Here is a 22,621-nt window from a genome sequence, read left to right on the forward strand (position 1 = left end):
CAAAGCTAAGAGACAATCTTAAATCTCCAATGAGACTAAGGACTTTGGAATTATCCTAAATTGGCAAAGACTGTGGAGACCTTTAAAATTGACAATATACATTTGAGATGGTTATAAATCTATTGGGGCAGGGGAAGAATGTGGTAGTTTGAATGGATGGCCTCCAATATATTCAGGATTTCATGAAAGCTTGTAATTTGGATCTCCAGCCGCCTGGCTGGAGGTGGTGTCACTGGACTGATCATAGGGTCCAACCCTAAAGTGTAGGGGTGCATTTGGAATTTCAGTCTAAAGATATGTAAAGTTTTGAGCTTAGCCTGGGGTTATTGAAGTGTGCTTGCTTGTTCTAGTGATGGTGTTGGTTTCTTTTCTCTGTGTTCGGGCCTGTGAGAGTGGGCCAGCTTTTTCTGCCATTATGGAACTTCTCCTGGATCTGTAAACTTCAAATAAATCCCCTTCTTCTATAACTGTGCCTAGTTTGGAAGTTCATTTCAGCAACCTGAAGCTGTCTACTACAGTAGTCTACCCAGGACTCATATTATGTTGTAGATAGCATTTTCCATTTTTTTTTTTTAAGAGAGAGAAAGAGATTGAATTGGTGTGCCAGGGCCTCAGACACTGTAATCGAACTCCAGATGCTTGTGATACCTAGTGTACACATGAGACCTTGCATTTGCATCATCTTTGTGCATCTGGCTTAAGTGGGATTTGGAGAGAGATCAAACATGGGTCCTTAGGCTTCACAGGCAAGTGCCTTAACTGCTAAGCCATTGCTCCAGTCTGCATTTTACATATTCTGTCTAAGATGTTCTTGACTCTAGAGAGTTAATGTTTAGACCATTACATACACTTTTCTGCTGACAAAGAACTTATCAGTGATAGCTCCATTTTCAGGAAGGGTATAGAAGGTAAGAAAGACCCAACTACTCAAACAATAAGAAATCACAAATAGCCGGGCGTGGTGGCGCACGCCTTTAATCCCAGCACTCGGGAGGCAGAGGTAGGAGGATCACCGAGAGTTCGAGGCCACCCTGAGACTCCATGGCGAATTCCAGGTCAGCCTGAGCCAGAGTGAGACCCTACCTCGGAAAAAAAAAAAAAGAAATCAAAGACCAAACACAAAAATAAAATAAAATTGTGATTTTCTTTAAGGCCATCAGGTATCTGTGAGAATAGAATCTAAAAGATCTAACCTCAAGGGGGAAGAGTTCTTGCCAGGTAGAGAATCCAGCATCTTTGTCCCTTGGTCTAGCTGCTAGGGCTGGTACCTGGTAGGAGGCAGGTAAAGGTGATGCTTTCCTGAGGAGGATGAGAAGCCAGGATTTGCCGGAACCTTGGGCCAACCTGTTGGACTGGAAACCCAAAGCAATTCTTCTCTACTGAGTATCTTCTGAAATAAATTTTGATGAGCGAATAGAGGTTAGGGTAAGGTTAGTAGAAGATCTTGACAGAAACCTGTGGTATTACAGCCCTGGAAACTCATTTTTCCCAAGCGTGTAGTTTTGGAAGCACAGAAAGTTGGAAGAGGGAGGAGTTGAAAAACAGAGGGAGAGAGACTTCTAAAGGTGCTGGAATTTCTAGGCCTTCCTAGTAGGATTCCTGTCCTAATAATTTACCTCCTAATTGGATCAAATTGATCAAGTCCCCCATGCTATCTAATAGAGAAGGTGTTCCTAATCAAAAGAAATGAGGTATTTTCTGTTGTGAAGAAGCAAGCCAGTAAGGTGCTTGCTATGCCAGTACAAAGACCTGAGTTCAAAACCCAGGACCCATGTTAAAAGAAACCAGAGAGAGTTGGGCTGGAGAGATGGCGTAGCGGTTAAGCGCTTGCCTGTGAAGCCTAAGGACCCCGGTTCGAGGCTCGGTTCCCCAGGTCCCACGTTAGCCAGATGCACAAGGGGGCGCACGCGTCTGGAGTTCGTTTGCAGAGGCTGGAAGCCCTGGCGCGCCCATTCTCTCTCTCCCTCTACCTGTCTTTCTCTCTGTGTCTGTCGCTCTCAAATAAGTAAATAAATAAATAAAATTAAAAAAAAAAAGAAACCAGAGAGCATGTTGACCCAGCACTCAAGGAGAGAGAGACAGGCAGACATCCAGTGCTTGCTGGCTAGCCAGTCTAGCCTAATGGGTTAGCTCCAAGCCAATGAAGACCTCTGCTTCCCAGAGAGGTCAATGGTATTCTTGAGGAACAACTCCAAGGTTGTCCTCTGGCCTCCACATACAGGGTCACATATGCCGACTCACACAAAACCAACAAGCCCAAAGAAGCAAGCCATAGATGGCCAAGTAGAACTTTTGAATAGCTTTAAAGCAACTATATTGATGTAGCTGTAGGTAAAGATGGATATAATGGATACAGCAATATAAGAAATCTCAGGTGAGACTTAGAAAATATAAAGAACTAAAACAATCCTAGATCTGAAAACTACACTATTTGAAGTAAACAATGAGAAGGAGGGAATGGACTACCTATTGTTTACAGCAGGGCTACCGTAGAAGAGCGATGACAAAAGATCAACCAGATGGAGGTGTAGAGAACACACTGAACATGTCCTCAATCTCACTTCCACTTTTATGCTGTAACGGACTTCACTGTGACATTCCCATGCATGCGTGAAGAAGGGAATGTGGACAAGAGAGGGCAATGGAGGGTAGAGATGATCAATCCAATTTTCCTTGCCCTACCCTAGTCCACATCCTGTCTTTTTGACTGGTCTGGCAAGGTTAGCTTGTTGTTTTTTTAATGAAAGTTTGGCAGGTTGGGGGAGGGAATGTTTTCTGCTCCAGAGTGGCAGATACTATCTTGGCTGGACAGTCATTTCAGTTGCATGCACAGCCTATTTGGTATAGGGAGCAGAGGCCTTAACATTGTTTGATTGTGCTGGGAGCTGTTTTCTTGTTTGGACCATCATTCATTCAGTTAACCAACCTGCAGACAGCAACTGCATACAAACAAAGGTGTCAATGAAACAGGTGCCCTTGCTCTCACTGAACGATGATGCTATGAAGAAATAAACCACTTCATTCTGGGATCATAATAAAGTTCTCGGTTGACTGAAGTTTTAGGCTGAACCACAGATGACTGCTGTAGTCGCTCCTGGATCCTGAGTTGTTCCAGATGAAACCCAGAGCCCCCAAATCAAAGCACTTAACACTTGCCAAGAGCCAAGCATTTCTCTAGGAGGCTTCATGTACTGACTTAGCCCTCATTAGCGTCACTTGACGGGTCAGGACCTTAATGCCAGGGGTATTGGTAGAGGTAAGTGAGTCTTCTGTTGTCACATAGTAAGCGGCAGGGATGACAAGTGAGCCCAGAAGCTTGACCCCAGGCCTGTCTCTGACCCTCTTGATGGAACCACACATCCAGATTTGAACGCCTGTGAAGAGGCTTGGCAGGTCATGGTGGGAAATAGAAACCACATGGAAGGTGCAGACAAGATTCAAGAGAAAGAACAGTATTTGTCGCCTAGTGAGCCTTTTTAAAAATTTTATTTATTTATTTATTTGAGAGCAACAGACACAGAGAGAAAGACAGATAGAGGGAGAGAGAGAGAATGGGCGCCCCAGGGCTTCCAGCCTCTGCAAACGAACTCCAGACGCGTGCGCCCCCTTGTGCATCTGGTTAACATGGGACCTGGGGAACCGAGCCTCGAACCGGAGTCCTTAGGCTTCACAGGCAAGCGCTTAACCGCTAAGCCATCTCTCCAGCCCCTAGTGAGCCTTTTAAGGAAGTAGCTACTGAGCTGAATGCTTTCTATACAATGTCTTGTTTAGTCCTTAAAACAAGCAATTAAGCGAAGCTATGTTAATAGTATGACTATTATCCTCATCCTGGAATGGGTAATATTGGCTCAGAAAATAGTGAATTTGCCTCCGGTCATAGGAAAGGCCTGAGCTCAGAGTCGGAGGACCCAGGCTGGTTTCATGGACTTGAGTCAGCTGGCAAAAGTGTCTCTTTGTCTAAAAGTTTTTTCCCCCCCAAGAGGAAAGATTGAAAGATCAATGAGAGCTAGGGCCCTGTCTCAGAAGCGGTGTTGTTGTTGGATTGGTCTGGAGCAATGAGCATGCAGGGGGGTGAGGCGAGAGTTCGAGAGCCCAGGGAATGGTCTGGATACACGTACACACACACACACACACACACATACACAGCTTCTCTCAACAGGATAGCATTAGTGAATCCAAGCACAACTTCTGGGCCTGGGGCCCACTCTGGCCTTTCAATTCAGGACCACCTGCTTGCTTGGCCAGTGGTACTTCCTTGGCAGGGATACTAGCTGCGTTCACTGTTCGGTCCTGGACAGAGAGGTGTGTGAGTCTGCCTCTGCACCCATACCAGCCAGTCTCAAGTACAGGCAGGAGCGAGAAGGAGCGAAGACCCCTCACAGGGGCACAGGAGGGGGGTTCCTTCTCTCCCTTTTGCCTAGTTCCCCTTCCTTCAAGTGCATTTCCCAGTAGTGGCCTTGTGTATGGTTGGTTGGGAGTTGTGCCACATCCTACAGTCAAACCTGTCCTCCTCTTTGGAGTGAGCAGAGCACATGAAGAGCTAGACCCCAGCATGCACTTTGCCATTATGGCCGGCACTAAAACAGCCCTGGACCTACAGGTACAGGTGCCCCAGCCTTCCCTGACTGAAGCTGGGGCTGGGCCTCTAAACCCTCCAGAGGCTGCTTGACACCCCGGAGCTGGCCTAAACATCAGTGGACTCACCGAGGCGGTAGAAATGGGGAAGGACCTATCTGATTCCAGCTTCCACATGGAGGGAAGGAACCGGAAGCAGGCTTGGCAGGCTTCATGCTGGTTCTAACTTTGGGCTTCCAGCAGGAGGTGTGGAGAGGGTGCTGGGATTTAACACCTTGCAGGCTGGGAGGCTGCCAGTTCCCAGAGGGGTGGAGGCTGTGGAGAAAAGCTTCTTTTTTCGTCTCTCACACCAAGTGTAGCACTTCCGTAGCCCTGCAACAGATGGGCAGATGTGGGCGAGGAAAAGTGTGAGGTGTGCAGGAAGGAAGAATGTGAGCTTCTGGGTGGTTCGGCGGGGAGATGATTTCACTCATGACTTTTTGAAAGAAGAGGCAAAAGCAGAGTTTCCTAATGCAGTGAGAGAGGGCTGGGCCAGACATCTTTAAGGTACCAGCCAAGACCCAGTGCCCAGACTAGACAGATCCAAGTTCATGTCCGTACTGTGTCACTCAGTCATGATAGCTGACAGGTACTGATTTTTCTGCCATGGGTTTTCACTGCATCATCTCTTTGGAGTCTTAAGAGCCCTAGGTGCCAGTTTCTTCAATCTTACTGAGGGTCAGAGAGTTAACGTAAGTTACCAAGGCTACAAGCTAGTGAAGGCAAGGCTGATTCAAACCAAGGAAAGGTAGACCCAAGTTTCTGTGCTAAATGTGATGGTCAGACAGAGATTTACAGGGTCTTCTGGTTGATTGGCTGTCTGAACTTGGGACGGTCTCTTTCTTCATTCTTAGTGGTTTGCATCCAGGAAGTGGGAAGGTGCTGTGTTATGAGGATCAAATGAATTAGTAGCTTTGTAAAGTTTGTAGCCAGAACCTGGCTTATGATAATACTTATAATTCATTCAGTCAATAAATATCGGTTGAATGCCTGTTATAGTCCAGGTATCATTCTAAGCGGATAAACTAGAAAAGGTTCTAGTTTTACAAAAGGAGGTAAAAAAATAAGTCCAGGGCTACGAGATGGCTCAGTGGGTAAGAATGCTTGCTGCACAAGCATGAGAACCTTGAGTTCGATCCCCAGCACCCAGTTAAAAAGCCAGGGACAGCCTTGCGTGCCCGTAAACGGGAGACAGCTGGGGCTACCTTGTCAGCTGCTCTGGCCAAAAGGTGGGAAGCTCCAGGTTCAGTGGGAGACGTGGTCTCAGGGAAATAAGGCAGAAGAGTGATTAACACTCAGCTTCCTCCTCTGGCTTCTGCAACCATGTGTGCTGGGGGTGAGGGGGAGCGCTCATCTGGACACACACACATACACTTGTACTTCAGGAAATGGTGTGAAAACACACACACACACACATACACACACACGCAGAGAGAAAGAAAAAGTTCAAAGAATTTCAAGTTGTCATGCGTTCCATGAGGAAATCCAAATAAAATCAGGAGCACCTATGGGGGTACCTATTTCAGCTTGATGAAGAGCTCTTTGAATGAGTGGCAACTGAGCTTAATTCACAGACAAAGGGGAGAATGAGCCTTCTGGGTTAAAGGAAAAGCAAGAGCAAGGTCTCACGCAGGGGCCAGCCAGAAGGCGACAGAGTGGAGTGAGCAAGCGTGGGAGTGGGATTAAGGAAGCAGGTCCCGTCGTCGTCAACGAGGCAGGGCTGAGAACACCGTGAGAAGCCATTCACATGGGGTGATAGCCTTTGGGGGTGCTTGAATCAACAGAGTCATGCCATGGATTTATTTTTCAGGGTAAGTAGCCCTAGGTCTGGCTACTGCCTGGAGAGTGGCTGTGGGACTTCCGGGGAGAAATGTGTTGGGGTAGCATAAGGACCGAGGTGGATGGCAAGTGGGTGATGCCTCCCCCAGGGTAGAAGCAGCCCGACCTGGTAGGAAGATCAATTATCCACCCGGGCGGTGGTTTTTACAAAAGTTCCAAGCTTTGGGCCTCATAGCTTGTCAAAGGTAGAGCTTGGACTCTTTTCCTAATATTAGCTACATGTTACCACCATTGCAGTGCCCTCTGCCATCAAGATTTTTTTTCTTATATTCTATGGGATTGTATGCTTTTTCAAGGGTTTTAGACCATAACTGCATGCCTAGAGTTAATGATGTCTGGGTTTCTGTATAACTGGGGTAGCTGAACTTGTGCTGTGAAGGTTTCAATAGTAAATATTGTCATTTGTGCGTGTCCCACTGTCTCTTGGCTTTTAATGGCTATAGTGTAGAAGTCACCATAGAGAACAGATGTGAAGGTGGCCATGTTCCCCTTGCCTTATTCTTCCTGAATGCTGGATCACAGGTGTGCGTCACACAATAAAACTTTATTTACTGAAACAGGGAGTAGGCTTAATGTTGCAAGTCCAGGAAAGGAATAATTTTTTTTTTTGTAATAAAATCACTTGATGACATTTTCCTTAAACTCTTTTTCAAAAATAAGGTGTACCTTCACACTAAGAAATAATGGGAAGGTGACTCTGTCTGGTGGTTTTTGCATCTTGGGGATTCCTTTGAAAATAATTAAGGTGGCCAGGAAAGCATGCCCCCCACACACTTTTTTAAAGGTGTTAGTTTTCAGAAGAGTTTGAATAAGACTTGGAAGCAAGAAAAACAGGAAAACCATCAATCCAGTCCAACTGGTTGGGTCATTTCCCCCATCTAGTGTCATCATTAAAGAGGTAATTGTGGGACTGAGAGATAGCTTAGCAGTTGAAGGCATTTACTTGAAAAGCCTGTGGGCCTAGGTTCGATTCCCTAGGACCCCCATAAATCTAGATGTAAAGTGGCACTATCTGTGATCCCATCAGGCCTATGATAGTGGGAGACAGAGTCAGGAGAATCAGGAGCTCTTGGGCCAGATTTATTTGCATCAACAAAAGACCCTGTCTCATAGAAAGTGGAGCACAGATATCTGAAGTTTGTCTATTGATCTCCACACATGTTGCTAAGGTATGAGTGTGCCCATATATTCATACATGCATGCATACATATATGCATATAATTGGTCACAGAACAGATTAGTGCCTGTATTTCCTAATTGGATAGGAAGGAGAGGAAAGTGTGGCGGGAAGGTCTTCCCTTTGCACCTTGGGCAGGAGGCAGCAGAAGATTGCATGGAGTCACGGACGCTTGAGAGCTCCATTTGAGCCTCCTCTTAATGAGCCTTTCAGTCGCTAGAGGAATTATTCATCCAGCTCTGATTGTCTTTCTCCCGAGTTGTAAAACTGGAATGGTACCACTCTATCCCACACTCCTGGGTAGATGAAATGAATTAATTTAGGTAAACTGTCCGGTACCTCGCCAGGTGCCTAAGGAATAGTATTCCTTTCTTCTGTTCTGTTCTCAGGGGTATGGTGGAAGCTGGAGGGCTCTGTCAGATTTTCTTCCAGCTCTTTTGTACTAACTCCCAATTCCCTTGTCCACACCTTTTCTTCTCTTCTCAGGGTGTGGCCAGGTTCTTCGAGCTCCAAAGGGTCAGATTCTATTGGAGAGCTACCCCTTAAATGCTCACTGTGAGTGGACCATTCACGCCAGACCTGGATTTATCATCCAGCTGAGGTAAGGGGCTGGGGCAAAAGTAAGGGATTCAAGAGTATAAGGAAACCGGTGGGATGGAGGCCCTGGGTCGTGGTGACTGTCCTTCTTCACTCCAGTGTTCTTTCCCTCTGGGAAATACCTGCCTTGCTCCTCTCCACGGGATCAGAGTGGCTCCATCAAGTCTATGAGTTTCAGGGTAATCAGTCCTTCTCTAACCTGTGCTGAACGGGGAGGTGATTGAGGTCCCTGGTCCCAGGGCTGGGGAGGTGGCTCCGCACTTGCCATGCAAGTATAGGCACTGGAGTGCGGGTCTGCAGACTCCACGTAAAGGTTGTGCCAGGCTTCTGTGATCTCAGCACGCCTAAGGCAAGATGGGAGATAGGACAGAAGAATTCATTTCCCTGAGGCTCATGGATCAGCAATGAACAGGAGACCCTACCTCATTTTGAGGCTGAAGGCAAGGACCAACACCCCAAAAGGTATCTTCTGACCTCCACACGTGCTCTGTGGTGCTCACACATGAACATGCACACACACACACACACACGCACACGTGCGCGCGCACACACACACACACACACACACACACACACACACACACACGAAGAAAGCCAGCCCTGGCTCTCTAGCTTACAGGTTTTCTGTAAGCATTTCTCAGTGGACTAATTTGCTTCAGCATTGCCACATGTTGCCTGATTTCCAGACTCAAGGAGACGCACCACGCTATCCCAGTACAGTGGGATCTGGCTGAGCAGGTTCGCTTTGCAATCTTCATCCAAACTGGCTTTTGGTAGCTGCTGCCCTCACACCCTGAGAGTCCACACACTCCTGCCCAGTGGACACTGGGCTGGGTCTGTGGGGTGAGAAGCAGGTGTCAAATGCTGGCCATTCATATTTCAGCAGCTCAGACACCAAAAAGAATGGTCACAACCAAGTCCTTGTGTCCCCCAAAGGTGGAGGATCAAGAGGCACGTTAGCTGCCCAGGAATTCAAGCTCTGGGGCAGATGGAGATTGATCTCACCCCATGCATTTTAGCCTGGGCCTTCTGGACAGAGAAAAAATAGTGATGGGCACTATGTGGAAGCAGATGTACAATGTTTAGTTCCAAATTTCCACAGTCATCCCAAAAGCGCCCCCCCCTTTTTCAAAATTATTTTTAATTATTTACTTATTTGCCAGGAGAGGGAGAGAGAGAGTGTATGTGTGAGTATGCCAGGGCCTCTGCCTCTGTGAATGAACTCCAGGCACGTTGTACATCTGGCCCGAAGCCCCCTTTCATCGCCTGCTACATCCACACTGCCATAAAATCTATTTTCTTGCCTTTAAACTGATCTCAAGGCCACCCACATCCCACTGCTACCATTTACTGCACCCTGTCACCACCTCTCCCAGGGAGGCCGCCCGCGAGGTCTGCGGTTTCCTCAGAGTGACTACAGTGGTCCCTTAGAATCTGACATCCTATCATGTGCCTCCTATTTAAACCTCTCCATGCTAGGTGCAATGGCTCACACCTTTAATCCCAGCACTTGGGAGGCAGAGGTAGGAGGATCGTTGTGAGGCTGGCCTGAGACAACATATTGAATTCCAGGTCAGCCTGGGCTAGAGTGAGACCCTACCTTGAACCCCCCCCCCCAAAAAAATAAATAAATAAAATAAAAAAAAATAAAAACCACCACCAACAAAAAACTCTCTCCATGCATGCAGTATGTGACTCTGGCTCTCCGCCTTACTTTCAGTTCTCACCTCCTCCCTTCACAGCCTTGCAGATCCTGGCCTTTCAGACCCTCAGACAAACTAAGCTCAGTACTGCTCATGACCTTGACACTGGCATGTTCCTCTTTCTCCTCAGAACACTTCTGCCCATCACTTTCACGGAACTGGCTTCAATGAATGATTTAAATCTCTGCCCAGGGGTCAGACTCACGGAGAGCTCTCCCTTAACCTCTGGCCTGTCCTTCCCTTCACGATTCATTCTGGGCTCTTATCTGATTTATTTTATTCACATTACTTAGCACTCTCTAAGATTACCTTTTGGTTTGGTTTGGTTTCGGTCTCTTTGCTGGTTAGCTGTTTTCCAACTCAGAGTTCATCCGTAAGTTTATCACCTGACCTTGCTCAGGCCCCTTGGATCTCAGGAAGAACCAGGGCCTGTCTGCTTCTGCCGCCCTCTCCCCATGCAGGTTTGGCATGCTGAGCCTGGAGTTTGACTACATGTGCCAGTATGACTATGTTGAAATTCGTGATGGGGACAACAGCGACAGTCCCATTATCAAGCGTTTCTGTGGCAATGAGAGGCCAGCTCCCATCCGTAGCACGGGCTCTTCACTCCATGTCCTCTTCCACTCTGATGGCTCCAAGAATTTTGATGGTTTCCATGCCATCTTCGAGGAGATCACAGGTAAAGGCCACGGTGTGTATGCATGGCTTGCTTCATAAAATTATCTTTCTGTTCCTCCCTCCCTCCCTTCCTTCCTTCTTGCTCAGGCATCTGCAAATCTAAGATGCTGGATTCTCAGAAGTAACCTACCCACTGAGAAAAACGAGAGCCATGGTAAGATATATGTTCAGAGAAGCTTACCTTGATTTGGAACTAGGAACTGTATCTCCCTCATACAGAGGAGATGGCCGACCACAGAGCAGCTGGAGCATGTGTCCAGTGTCACAGGGGTCTAAAGGTGGAATCTGGGATTTGCATGCAAGTACTTTGTTCTAGGGTTCACATGAAGGGGCCTCATGGTTAAAGAGTACTGCCTTCAGGTCCTTGGTGTTCCCAGCTGTGTGACATAGGAAATCTCTTCTGCCTTTCTGGGCCTTAGTTCCTTAGCCTGATATGGGAAAGAAGGTGTGTGCTGTGTTAAAAAGACAGAGCAGACGGAAGACCAGCAGAGCCTCGTCCACAGTGAGCTCATGCCCACCCAAACCAGACCCTTCTCAAACACGTATCAGGACGCACTTCATTTATTGGATGAGCAAGGCCAAGTTCAACTTTAATTTTCACCCCCTTTGGCCATATTTGGAGGTAGGATTAGACCAAAGGTGAGCAAAACGGTCAGTTCTAAGGAATTGCCCTAGCTCTCCTTGTTTTGAGCCTGAACTGCACCAGGCTTTATCAATGAAGGCTGGCTTGAAGATCACTTCTTTAAAAACCCTAAATAATAGTATTAGGAGCAAAGAATAAGTGTGCAAAGGTATTCTGATATCATTGAGACCCCATGAGGAGGAAGGTCTAATGTGAGAGTCTTAGGGAAGGAGGTGAGTGGTCATCTGGTCAGTCTTCCATCTGAGTCATTCTTCTAGAAAGCCTGCCTGGTCTTCTCCCTGAAGACGGTACTCACAGAAACACTGGGCAATTGCTTCTTAGCATCTGAGTGCCTGGCTCCTTCCCTTCCCTTGTTGCCTCTACCTCATGGGATTGGGTAGGAATGGGCTTTGCTGCTGGAGTGCAGACAGTCTGTGGCCACATCCTTGGTCCTATGATGATACCTTGCCATCAGCCAGAGCTGTCTGGGGTAGCCAGCTCATTAGCTGTAGCTTTGACTGAATAAGGATCTTATTCCTTTGCAGTGGGCTTCTGGGTCTTCTCTGGAGAACTCTGAGAAGTACAGATGGTGCAAATTCTTGCTCTTTGTGCAAACTCGTCTGCTTGCACTCAAGTTATTTCCTCTGGCTAAGGTCACCTGTCCCAAGCCTGCACACCAAAACCCACCTTGCAGGGCCTGAATCACATTCTCCCTCCAGTGTGTCTTTTCTCTTGCTGCACTGAGCTATGACTACCCGATTTTTTTTTTTTTGAGGCAAGCCCACCAGACTGCCCCCCCCTTTTTTTTAATGAAAGAGAAAGAATTGACATGCCAGGGCCTCCAGCCACTGCAATGGAACTCCAGATGCGTGCACCACCTTGTGCGTATGTGTGACCTTGTGTGCTTGCAGCACTTTGTGCGTTGGCTTACAGGGAACCTGAAGAGTTGAACCTGGGTCCTTAGACCTTGCAGGCAAGCTCCATAACTGCTAAGCTATCTCTCTAGCCCTCTACTCGAGTTTTGACTGCGTGTAGCACTTTATTGGCTCCCACCCACGATACACTAACTGAATTATGCTTCAGGTTATAGTAACAGTATCATTTTCTTCATATAGCCTTAATTTAGTAAATAGGATATCCTGTTTAATCTTTGTATCCCCCAGGGCCTTTCACAGAGAAGCACTCAATACTGATTCATTGAACTGAGCCAAGGGATATATTCTATATTAGCATAAGTGAATTTAAGAATGTTAGATAACATGCATACCAATGTTTCCCAGTGGTTTTCTTTTTATAATAGAAAAGAGCCTCTAATATGCTGTGCAAACCTCAGATCTGAGCTCTGGTAAGATTTGAGAAGACTGCATCGTGTTTTCCTTCTTGGAAATACATTATTAGGACATTGAAGCGGGAGGTTCTGCAGCAAAAGATACCTGATCCATTTCCTGCTGTGGCATTTCCTGGGGAGTCTATTTCTGTTCCCCAGCTTGATGAACCAATATTCTTATTGAGGTTATTTCCAGGAACCTGGTTGGCTCAGGCATCTGTAGCCCCTAGGAAGCCCACCCAGCATGGATGATGAGGCCCCCAGCTGAATCTCTAGATCTCCCTGTGCAGCTAGGGGGCAACTACACCACTGAGTTTCCTCTTCCCCAGCTTATGACCATAGGAAGGGGCCTCCTAAGTCTTATAAATTTTGTGAGATTTCTGTAAGTTTTTTGGAAACTTTTTTGTAAGTTTCTTATGAGTTTCATAAGCCTCCCCACTTGTTCTTCTAGGAAAAAAATTTCAACCAGAGGAAATAGCTGTATGATGTTAGCATTGAATGCCACCGAATTCCCAGCATGACTGAGCCTGGAACTCCTATTGAGTTGAAAGCATAGCAAGGACTAATTTTTACAGAATACATATTTGGAAATTCCTCAGTCCATCTTTAAGTGCCATGATGATATTTTTCAGTGGCTGTCTGTTGGGATGCTTAGCTTTCTCGAAAAAAAAAAAAAAACAAACAAACCAAAAAACAAAAAAAAACCCACAGATGTTATAAAGATGTTTCTGTGGTCCCTGTATGAGAGCTGTGAGCACACAGCTACTTTCATCATATACTGATGTTTGCCGTACACTTCCAATTGTAGGTACCTTGAGTGGACTTTTTTAAAATTTATTTTTATTTTTATTTATTTATTTGACAGAAAGAGAGAGAGAGAGAGAGAGAGAGAGAAAGAGAGAGAGAGAGAGAGAGAGAATGGGTGCTCCAGGGCCTCCAGCCACTGCAAACGAACTCCAGACATGTGCACCCCCTTGTGCATCTGTCTAATATAGGTCCTGGGGAGTAGAACCTGGGTCCTCTGGCTTTGTAAGAAAATGTCTTAACCGCTAAGCCATCCCTCCAGCCCCCTTGAGGGGACTTCTGAAGGCTTTGAAAAAAGTCAGATCATATCAGTACATTTGAAGTTTATTGGTGCTTCTTTAGGGATTTCAAATGGAAGTGTGATTGCAGTCATAGTGACAAGAACGTTGAGAACAAAAACATCAAGAAAAACATGTTGAGCCAGGTGTGGTGGCGCACGCCTTTAATTCCAGCACTCGGGAGGCAGAGGTAGGAGGATTGCTGTGAGTTTGAGGCCACCCTGAGACTCCATAGCCTGGGCCAGAGTGAGATGCTACCTCAAACACCCCCCCCAAAAAAAAGAAAAGAAAAACATGTTGGTTTCCACTATGTTATTGGGGAGATGGGATGCCTGAAAGGAATGCCTTTCTCTTCCAGCATGTTCTTCAGCCCCTTGTTTCCACGATGGCACCTGTGTCCTTGATGCAGCTGGGTCTTACAGGTGTGCGTGCCTGGCCGGCTATACGGGGCAGCACTGTGAAAACCGTGAGTATGCTTCCTGAGGGGAGCTAAGGTGTCAAGGGCCATGCTAAGGGCATTGAGAGCCTGTAAGGCTCTCCAGCGATCTGTGCAGGGCCATGCTTGTGTGGTCCTCACGGTCTGTGGGCTCAGAAGAACAGGGCTTCTTCTGGGTCAGTTTGTCTGAGTCAATGTGTGCCCATTCCATTTCCAGCCCACACCTGCTGCTAATGTCGCCCAGAAAGACCCAATGTTCTCAATTCATACCCTGAACTCAAAAACCTGAGGAAGAAAGCCACTATAATAATCATCTCTCCTGGGGCCCAGAGTCTAAACTACTTTTTTGTCCCAAAGTCTGGATATTAGAGTTGGACTTCCTCCAATGAGTTATTGTACAGTCTGAAGCTCTTTACTGCATGTGGTAAAAATAGAGGGTGACCATGAGCCCTGGTTTCCCAGGGACATTCTCTCCACTTATGCATTTTTTAATTATTTATTTATTTTTTGAAAGATAGATTGAGAGAAAGAGATAGAGATAGATAGATAGAGACACACAGAGAGAGAATAGGTGCACCAGGGCCTCTAGCCACTGCAAATGTGCAAGTGCTACCTAATGTATCTGGCCTTTAGGTCTTGGGAAATCCAACCTGGGTTCTTAGGCATTTTATCTGTGCATAATTATTCTTTATTTCTGAAGTATCTCTGCATGTGTGAGCGCATGCATGCTCTGTGCAGGGGTATGCACACCCTAGTATGTGTATGGAGGCCAGAAGACAATGTCACATGTGGGTTCTCATCGTCCTCCTTATTTGAGGCAGAGGCTGTCTTGTTTGCCACTGCAAACTCCAGATAAGCTGGCCCACAGGCTTCCCGAGGCTGTTGTCTTGCCCTCCCATCTTACCAAAAGTTCGATGGGGTTGGAGGTGCGCGGTACCATGCCTGGTTTTATGTGGGTTCACACACCGGCACAGCACCTCCTCAGCGCTGTGTAGAAATATTAATAGAAGCCTTTCTTTCATGCTCTGAGCTCCTGAATTGGATGACAAATTATATGCTAATTCTTTTAAAATAAAATGAGTTAAGATGAGCTGTGTGGGCAATCAAACCAACATTGATTAAGGGCTACTATATAGTGGATTGTGGGAAACTGCAAGAAAATGAGAATAACTTTTGTTTCTCATAAATAACCGATCCTGAAGTGGCGAGTCAGGCTCTTCATACTTCCTGAGTAGACCTGGAGTAAGATCGGGAGGAGGTGGATGGAAGAGAGGAATTATATCAGAAAGCGTTCTTTCAACTATGCCATGCTGCAGTTATCTGTCTCTAGGGCAGCTTTCCTAGTTCTCAAACCATGCAAGTCCCACCTCCCACACCTCCTGTCTGAGCCCCTCTCATTCCCTCCCTTTTTCACTTCTTCTCTTCCACTTTTCCTTCTCCCTCTTTCCCTCCATCTTCTTCACACTCTCCTTCCTTCCCTCATCCTCCCTTCTTTTTTTTCCCTTCTTTCTTCACCTCTTCCTGTTTCCTCCTTTATCATGTTCCTTTTCCCTCTCTTTCATTCTCTCTCACTGGAGATTGAACCTAGGACTTTGTGCATACTAAGCACATGATAAACACTGAGCCTTATCTTGACCATCCCCATGACATAACATGTTTTCCACTTATGAGGGGTTACATCAAAAACAGAACAATAATAGTCTTCAGAAACATGGGGCTGTCTAAACAGGGGCAACCAACCGAGACAAATGTTTCATTCTAAAACCAGCAGGAGATTTTACATTATGTTCTTGAAAGGGCAGGGCACGATTCTCCTCTGACATTGGATTCAAGATGTGGTCAGAGGAGTGAGAAATTCAAACCTGCCGAACCTAAACATGCATCTAAGTGGGCACATCCTCTGCCCACGGGAAGCACTGTGCTGGCCGCTGCATTTGGTGGTACCACAACTGCCCATCCCTGCTTCATGATGCCAAGAACTGCGCCATTGGCAGAGAGGAGCTTCACCACTGGAAGTCATTTGTCACAAGTGTCTGGTAACTCAGGCCTTCTGCATGACATGTATCCTAGCCAACACTTGAGACCCCAGACAGGTGCATGAATTTTTACTAGTATTCATTGCAAACAATGCAGATGGAAAGTGTAGCTTCAATCAGGAGTTTGCCATGGTATTCTGTTAAAAGCTTGCCTGTGTCTGGCTTGGTACAGCTGATTCGAGTGTCTCTGTGGAGCGGCTTAGAAAATGATATTCTTCTTCGAGGATTCTACCTCATTAGAGCCTGCTGTGCTGGGTACAAAATAGGCAAGAGAAATGTGACTTTCTCTTTGTTTTGTACAACAATTTGTACGTGGAGTCATTGCAGCATCTCAACCATGGCAAATACCAAGCTTGACTATTTAGATTTCGGAAGGGGAAACAATAAAGGCAGGCTTCATTTCTTGATGAGCTCGCTACACAATTGTAGAGCGTTGATAAACAAGAGGTGAAATTGGAAAGAAGTAAAACAGCACTGCATGAGCCCAAATTCCCGTAAAAAGCTGTTTCAAATTAGGAGAGAAAAGTAAAATTTTTCCAGTTATGATTCAAATAGGTGTGTGTAGCTTGTGACTTTGCCCTTCATCTCTACCTGCAGATGGCACTTAGCAGTATCTGAAGATAGCAATTGCAGGGGAGAACTTGGTATTGCTGCACCTAGTGGTACCTACTTGGGATAGAAGCCTGAGGTGGTGGCATATATCCTATATGACACAAAACAGCCCGTGAGCCATTACCAAGCCCCAGCAGCTGCAGTGCGTGCTTGAGGAATCTCATTCTAAGTAGAGGGTTACTAAGACGCATATACCTTTTTAACTTGTCAGTGCCAAGGGCATGGATATATTTATATTTTTTTCTAGACAGATCCATGTTGGGCTGCCTGATTTGAAACCTGATTGCAATACTCCCTGAACCTTGGGACAAAAGAGGATAATAAGAAAGGGAAGATGATCAAATTCTGTAGGTTAATATATTAAGGTTCTCAGTATAAAAAAAAAATTCAAAAGAAAAGTGAAGAACTGATTGCTTGCTATTCCCTTGTGAATGTCAAAAAATATGCATTCACCCAATTCTTCAAGATGGACTCGATATTGTTTTGATGTTTTTTTTGTGTTATGTAGAGGCTTATAATAAATAGGCTTCCATTATTTTTGTTCCTATATAAGATTAATTCCTAGATGTTGACCTGTTTGTTCAAAGACTATACTTATTTAAACTTTTAAGAGCTAAGGCACTAAGGAAATTTTTACCAATGGCCAACAGCACTTTTAATATAAACACCAGTCTTCAGAATAAAAACTGGGACCTGCATGTGCATAGGAACTATTCTTGTCACACTGGAGATGGATTTCTTTTTTGAAGGAATTCCAGTGGTGTGAGGAGAATTCTGGTCTGGCAGTTGTATGGTGTGTATATACTTTTGTGTTTTGACTTAGTTCCCCTTGTCAAGGGGGTGTGAGAGCCCCCAAAGGACAGTCTACAAGTGACAGTTTCAGGCCTCACCTTCTCCAAATCATTTCGGAAGGAGGAAGAAATCCCCTCTGCTCTTGACTGACCCCCTCAGCCTCAAGGCCCAGCTAGCCCTCCTTGCTAGCACCCTCGGTGACCTCCAGCCTCCCCGGGCCACCATGTAAGGAACTGGGGCCCCCTTTTTTCCTCTGAAGTTTCCTGTTTCATTGTATGGAACACAACGACCAAGTAAGTCCTCTACTAAATGGTGGGAATCCTGTTTTGAAAGAGTGGAGGGCGAGGGATTCAGTGACTGCTCCAATTTCCATGTGGCCTTTGTTCCTCTGGCCCAGTTGACTGAGCTGGGCTTTCTCCCTGCATCCTAATGAAGACCAGTGAACTGGGCTGAATCTTCGGGCACAATACTCACCCCGCAGGCTCTGACGCGCCTTGGAACCAAACAAACCAGTCCCCACCAATTAAAGAAACACTGTGAATCTGGACTGTGGGCTTGGGAGTCTCAGAGCGTTTCCCACTGGTCTGTCCCAAGGGCTGGAAAGAAAAGAGCAGGATAAGAAGTACAAGGTTCCCTTGAACTTCAGAGTGGCAGCCTGCTCTTCCTCATCAGAGTCAGCTGTTAGGAACTTTGGGGATTTCATGGAAACATTAATGAGGACAAAGGGGAAGGTGGGAGACCCCTGAGTGAGTGAGTCATCTCTGCCACCCAGGCAGGTAAATAAACACAGTGGGATTGATGCCAATTATCCTGAGATCTTTGAGGTGAAGAAGTTGCTTTTTTTAAAAAATTTTTCATTTATTTTTATTTATTTATTTGAGAGCAACAGACAGAGAGAGAAAGAGGCAGAGAGAGAGAGAGAGAGAGAGAGAGAGAGGGAGAATAGGCATGCCAGGGCCTCCAGCCACTACAAACGAACTCCAGATGCATGCGCCCTCTTGTGCATCTGGCTAACGTGGGTCCTGGGGAACCGAGCCTAGAACCGGGGTTCTTAGGCTTCACAGGCAAGTGCTTAACCGCTAAGCCATCTCTCCAGCCCTGTTTTTTTTTTTTTTTTAAATGGAATTACTTGCAGCCTTTCTGGGTCCCAGAGACCTCTCTTATCCCAGATGTTTGAAAGACAGGGGTGCTCCTTTGCTGTGACAAGGTACTCCTCATGGTGAAGAGCTTGGAGTCTGTTTGGAAGTCTTTAGATTGACCCCCAAGTCTGCAGTTCATAAGCCAGGTCTTGAGTAAGGGCTTAACTTCCATGAGCCTCCTCCTCAGAAGAAAGCAGGGAAAATAATGACAGCTAGCCTTCAGGGTGTCTGTGGGGAAGAAATGCAGTGATCCTCATAAGGCTCGATTGGCTAATAGGAATTTTTACTCTTCCTTGAATGGTAGTTATCAATGCATACTCACTGCATTTAATGGGATTTACTGTGCTCTCTCTAGACATGAATATGCCATGCGCTGATCATGTCTATCCACTTCGGTCCCACCTCTCTTCTGCCCCCTTTTCTTCCATGCCCCCTTTCCCAGTCCCTAATAGTCTTCTCTCAGTCAAGTTATCTTCTACTTTCATATCATGGAAACCAAAAAAAAAAAAAAAAAAAAAATTCACGTATAAGAACAAACACATGATACTTGTCTTTCTGTGTTTAGGGAACTATTATTCTTGTCACTGCCCTGACTTTATGTGATGATCATTTAAAAGGCTGACGTAAAGCAAAGGATTCTCCAGATAAGGCATTTGGGCAACTACACTAATGTTTACAACCCTAAAAGTCACGAGAAACCCTTTTCAGGGTGCCAGGGACTAACAAAATTCTTTCAAGAGTTTTTATACTCTCTCTGTGAGCTGATCTTTCCCGATCATGGTTGAACCCCAAGTATTGCCACCATTGCACCAGAATACTGACAAGAAAGATCTGGTAGATATTGCCAGTGTCCTTGTCATACAGAAACATGCAGGGTCCCTGGGGACAAGCAGGAATCTCAGTGGCTGGGGCAGCCAGCAGAGGGACTCTCAGAAACTGGGTAATGTCTTGGAAGAAATGGATTCAGATGCCCCCAAGTGTCTGCTGGCTGGCCAGTCTCCCTTCTCATTGGATTTCAGGAATCATGCAGTTAACATTTGGTGGGCTTCATGGCCATCCCCTAGTGGTCATTATGGAAATATAGGCTTGAGAACACCTTTTTTTTGTGTGTGTGTTTGTTTGTTTTTTGAGGTAGGATCTTGCTCTAGCCCAGGAATTCACTATATCGTCTCAGGGTGGCCTCGAACTCTCAGAAATCCTCCTGCCTCTGCCTCCCAAGTGCTGGCATTAAAGGCGTGTGCCACCACACCTGGCATATTTTTGTATTTTTCTTTTTTAAGTTAAACAGGTATGGGAGAAGGGAGAGCAACCTGACTTAAAAGGATACGAAGGATTTTTAGGTACAATTCAATGGAGTTCACAGAATCCACAGTTCTTACCCACAGGTACTTAGTAAATTTAGTCCTAGGTTAGGAAGTAATCCGTTTGAGCTAGGATGAGCTGTGTTTCCACTAAGAGCAAAGGAAACTGAGCTGAATGTGTGGGAAAACAGCAAGAGCACAGCAGCATTAACCCCTGGTTGGAAACAGGCATCCCTTCTGTTGTACCACGAGATACGTTTCAACCCTTGACAGAAGCTCCAGGAGAGCTGTTAGCAGACTGTTCAGTTTTTATCCATTTCCTGTGCAGAGCTCCCACCTCCCTAACTAGAGCAAATCTGACAACCTTTCTATGGTGTTCAGGGGAACACTATCCATTTAGATTAGATAGAAAGCCAAAATCTGTCACTGAATACTTTGGAAGTTGTCCTTGTGTAGTTGTGAAGGGGTGTATGTGAGTAAAAGGAGTTTCATTGTTGTTGATTTCCATGTGGCTCAATCTTTGTTGAGTGACTCTGAATCCACATAGGCCAAGTGATATCTTAGCATGAATGCTATCAGGCTCCATGAGCCCTGTGGCCTCTTACCAAAGCCCTGCGATTTCATCCTGGGTAAGCGCTTAGAGTCATCATGTAAGTGGGCATAGTTTGCTAGTCAGAGGTTATTTTAGCTTCATGAATAGCATTCCCCCCAATAATAAGGAACTAGATGAGGCCATGAACAAGGAAGCCTTTCTTCCTGACTGTGTCCACGTGGGTGGGATGCAGCAGCCACCGCATGAAGGGACATAATCTGTGCAGTGCTCTGGCTTGACAGCCACCTTTTTGCTCCTTGTCCGGGTGCTCTTGGCTTTCGTTTTGGAAGATGAGGTCACCGAGACAGGATGTAATGCGGGAAGCAGATTTTACCGGAGTCCTGGGTTAGGAGGTAATCCATTAAAGCTGGGATAGGCCTTGTGCCCACTAAGAACAGGGAAAAGTGAGCGGAAAGCATGGAAAAGCAGCAAGGGCGCAGCAGGATTAACAATTCCCAGTGGAAACAAGCATCCTTACTGCCATACCATGAGATACGTTCCAAACCTTGACAGAAGCACCAGAGCTCTTTCTTCAAGGACCTGCCTTGAACCTAATTCCTTAACTGTCTTTCCTTTCAGGAGATGAAAACTTCCTTTTTGTAACTTCTATGATATTCTTGTTGGTGTACACACACTAAACCCAGTTTCTTTTTTCTGTTCTGCTTGCATTTCTTGAGGCAGGGTTTTGTTCCGTCATCCTAGGTTGCCCCCAAACTTGCAGTCTTCCTGCCTCACCTTCCTAAGTCCTGATGTTCCAGGCATGTGCTATGGTACTCAGCTTCTCTATGCTTAATTTATTTTTTTTTAAATATTGTATTAATTTATTTATTTCTGAGAGAGGCAGAGAGAGAGAATGGGCATGCCAGGGCCTCTAGCCACTGCAACTGAATTCCAGACACATGTGCTACCTTGTGGCTTACATAGGTCCTGAGGAATCAAACCTGGGTCCTTAGGCTTCATAGACAAACACCTTAGCCTCTAAGTCATCTCTTCTTAATTTAGTTTTTGAGACAGGGTCTCATTCTATAGTACAGAGTTCCCTAGAACTCACAATGTAATCCAGGCTGGCATCAAACTCACAATTGTTTTAGCTTCTGAGATTTTGGGATTGCAGGCATGTGGCTTGCCTATCATTCATATAGGCCAGGCGGTGAGCTTTATGTAACATTATCCCCTTAATTTATCCAATTAATTCCAATATGGTAGGTACTTTGACCATTTCCACTTCACAGATGCATCCAACCAACCATGATTAAGTGCCCATTAACTACTAGACTCCACAAAATAAAGCAGAGCTCTATGATGTATATTTTCTCTTGTTTTTGGCAAAGTCATAAAACAATCCCAATTAGCCCTTTTCTAGTGTGCATGGGAGAAAGTCACAGATTGTATCATTCCCGGTGATAACTTTCTCTGGTCTGGCCTTTGGTGATAGTGATAAAGATTCCTGAATGTTTGCATTTGCCTATGACAGGGGCTCACTGTGTAGACTATTAGGAACTCATGGTCTTCTGAGATCCACCTTCCCAGTGCTGGGATGATCAGTGTGCATCACCACACTGGGCACTGAAGTCTTCTTATATGACAGGGGCTGGATGAGATCTTCTGGGACTCCAATGTGCTCAGCCTCTCAGGACCTTCCTATAAGGTCGCCTTCTTCATTTTATGGCTAAAACAATAGGATTGTCCAGGTCTGGACATAGTCTTAATCTTAGTGAGCCTTTCTTACACTTCAAAAGTTGACTCTGTTAAACACTGGCAATATTTTGCTAAGCAGTTTGGTGTTACTACACATCTTGATGCTGCCTTAGGAACCTCTTGAGATTTGAGGGAATCTCACAAACACTATTATTACCAAGCAGATCCAGGCAGGGCTCCACTGGGTTTCTCACACTCATACAGGTGACCCACTTACTACCAAATGTTGATTGCAGGATCGATTCTGAAGGCAAAACGAAATGATGAGAGCTTTCTGAAAGATTGTCTATGTTGTTGACCTATCTCTTGGACACAGGCAGTTTTAAATAGGCCATCCAAACACCGGAAAGTAGTGTTTGAAAGACACAGTGTACCA

General features: G+C 45.7%; 1 protein-coding gene across 2 annotated transcripts in view; it reads left to right on the plus strand.

The window, feature by feature from the left end:
* Pamr1 (peptidase domain containing associated with muscle regeneration 1) overlaps window positions 1-22,621 on the plus strand; it is a 96,551-nt gene that overhangs the window by 38,951 nt on the left and 34,979 nt on the right. The window contains exons 4-6 of one of the 2 annotated variants that reach the window (XM_045157508.1): window positions 8,117-8,231; window positions 10,392-10,621; window positions 13,998-14,105. In XM_045157508.1, the coding sequence (XP_045013443.1) occupies window positions 8,117-8,231; window positions 10,392-10,621; window positions 13,998-14,105 (453 nt within the window). The remainder of the gene's footprint in view (window positions 1-8,116; window positions 8,232-10,391; window positions 10,622-13,997; window positions 14,106-22,621) is intronic. The other variant, XM_004660805.3, reaches the window with a different exon arrangement.

The sequence above is a fragment of the Jaculus jaculus genome, chromosome 8 (genome assembly GCF_020740685.1).
Source record: "Jaculus jaculus isolate mJacJac1 chromosome 8, mJacJac1.mat.Y.cur, whole genome shotgun sequence".
Lineage (NCBI taxonomy): Eukaryota > Metazoa > Chordata > Mammalia > Rodentia > Dipodidae > Jaculus > Jaculus jaculus.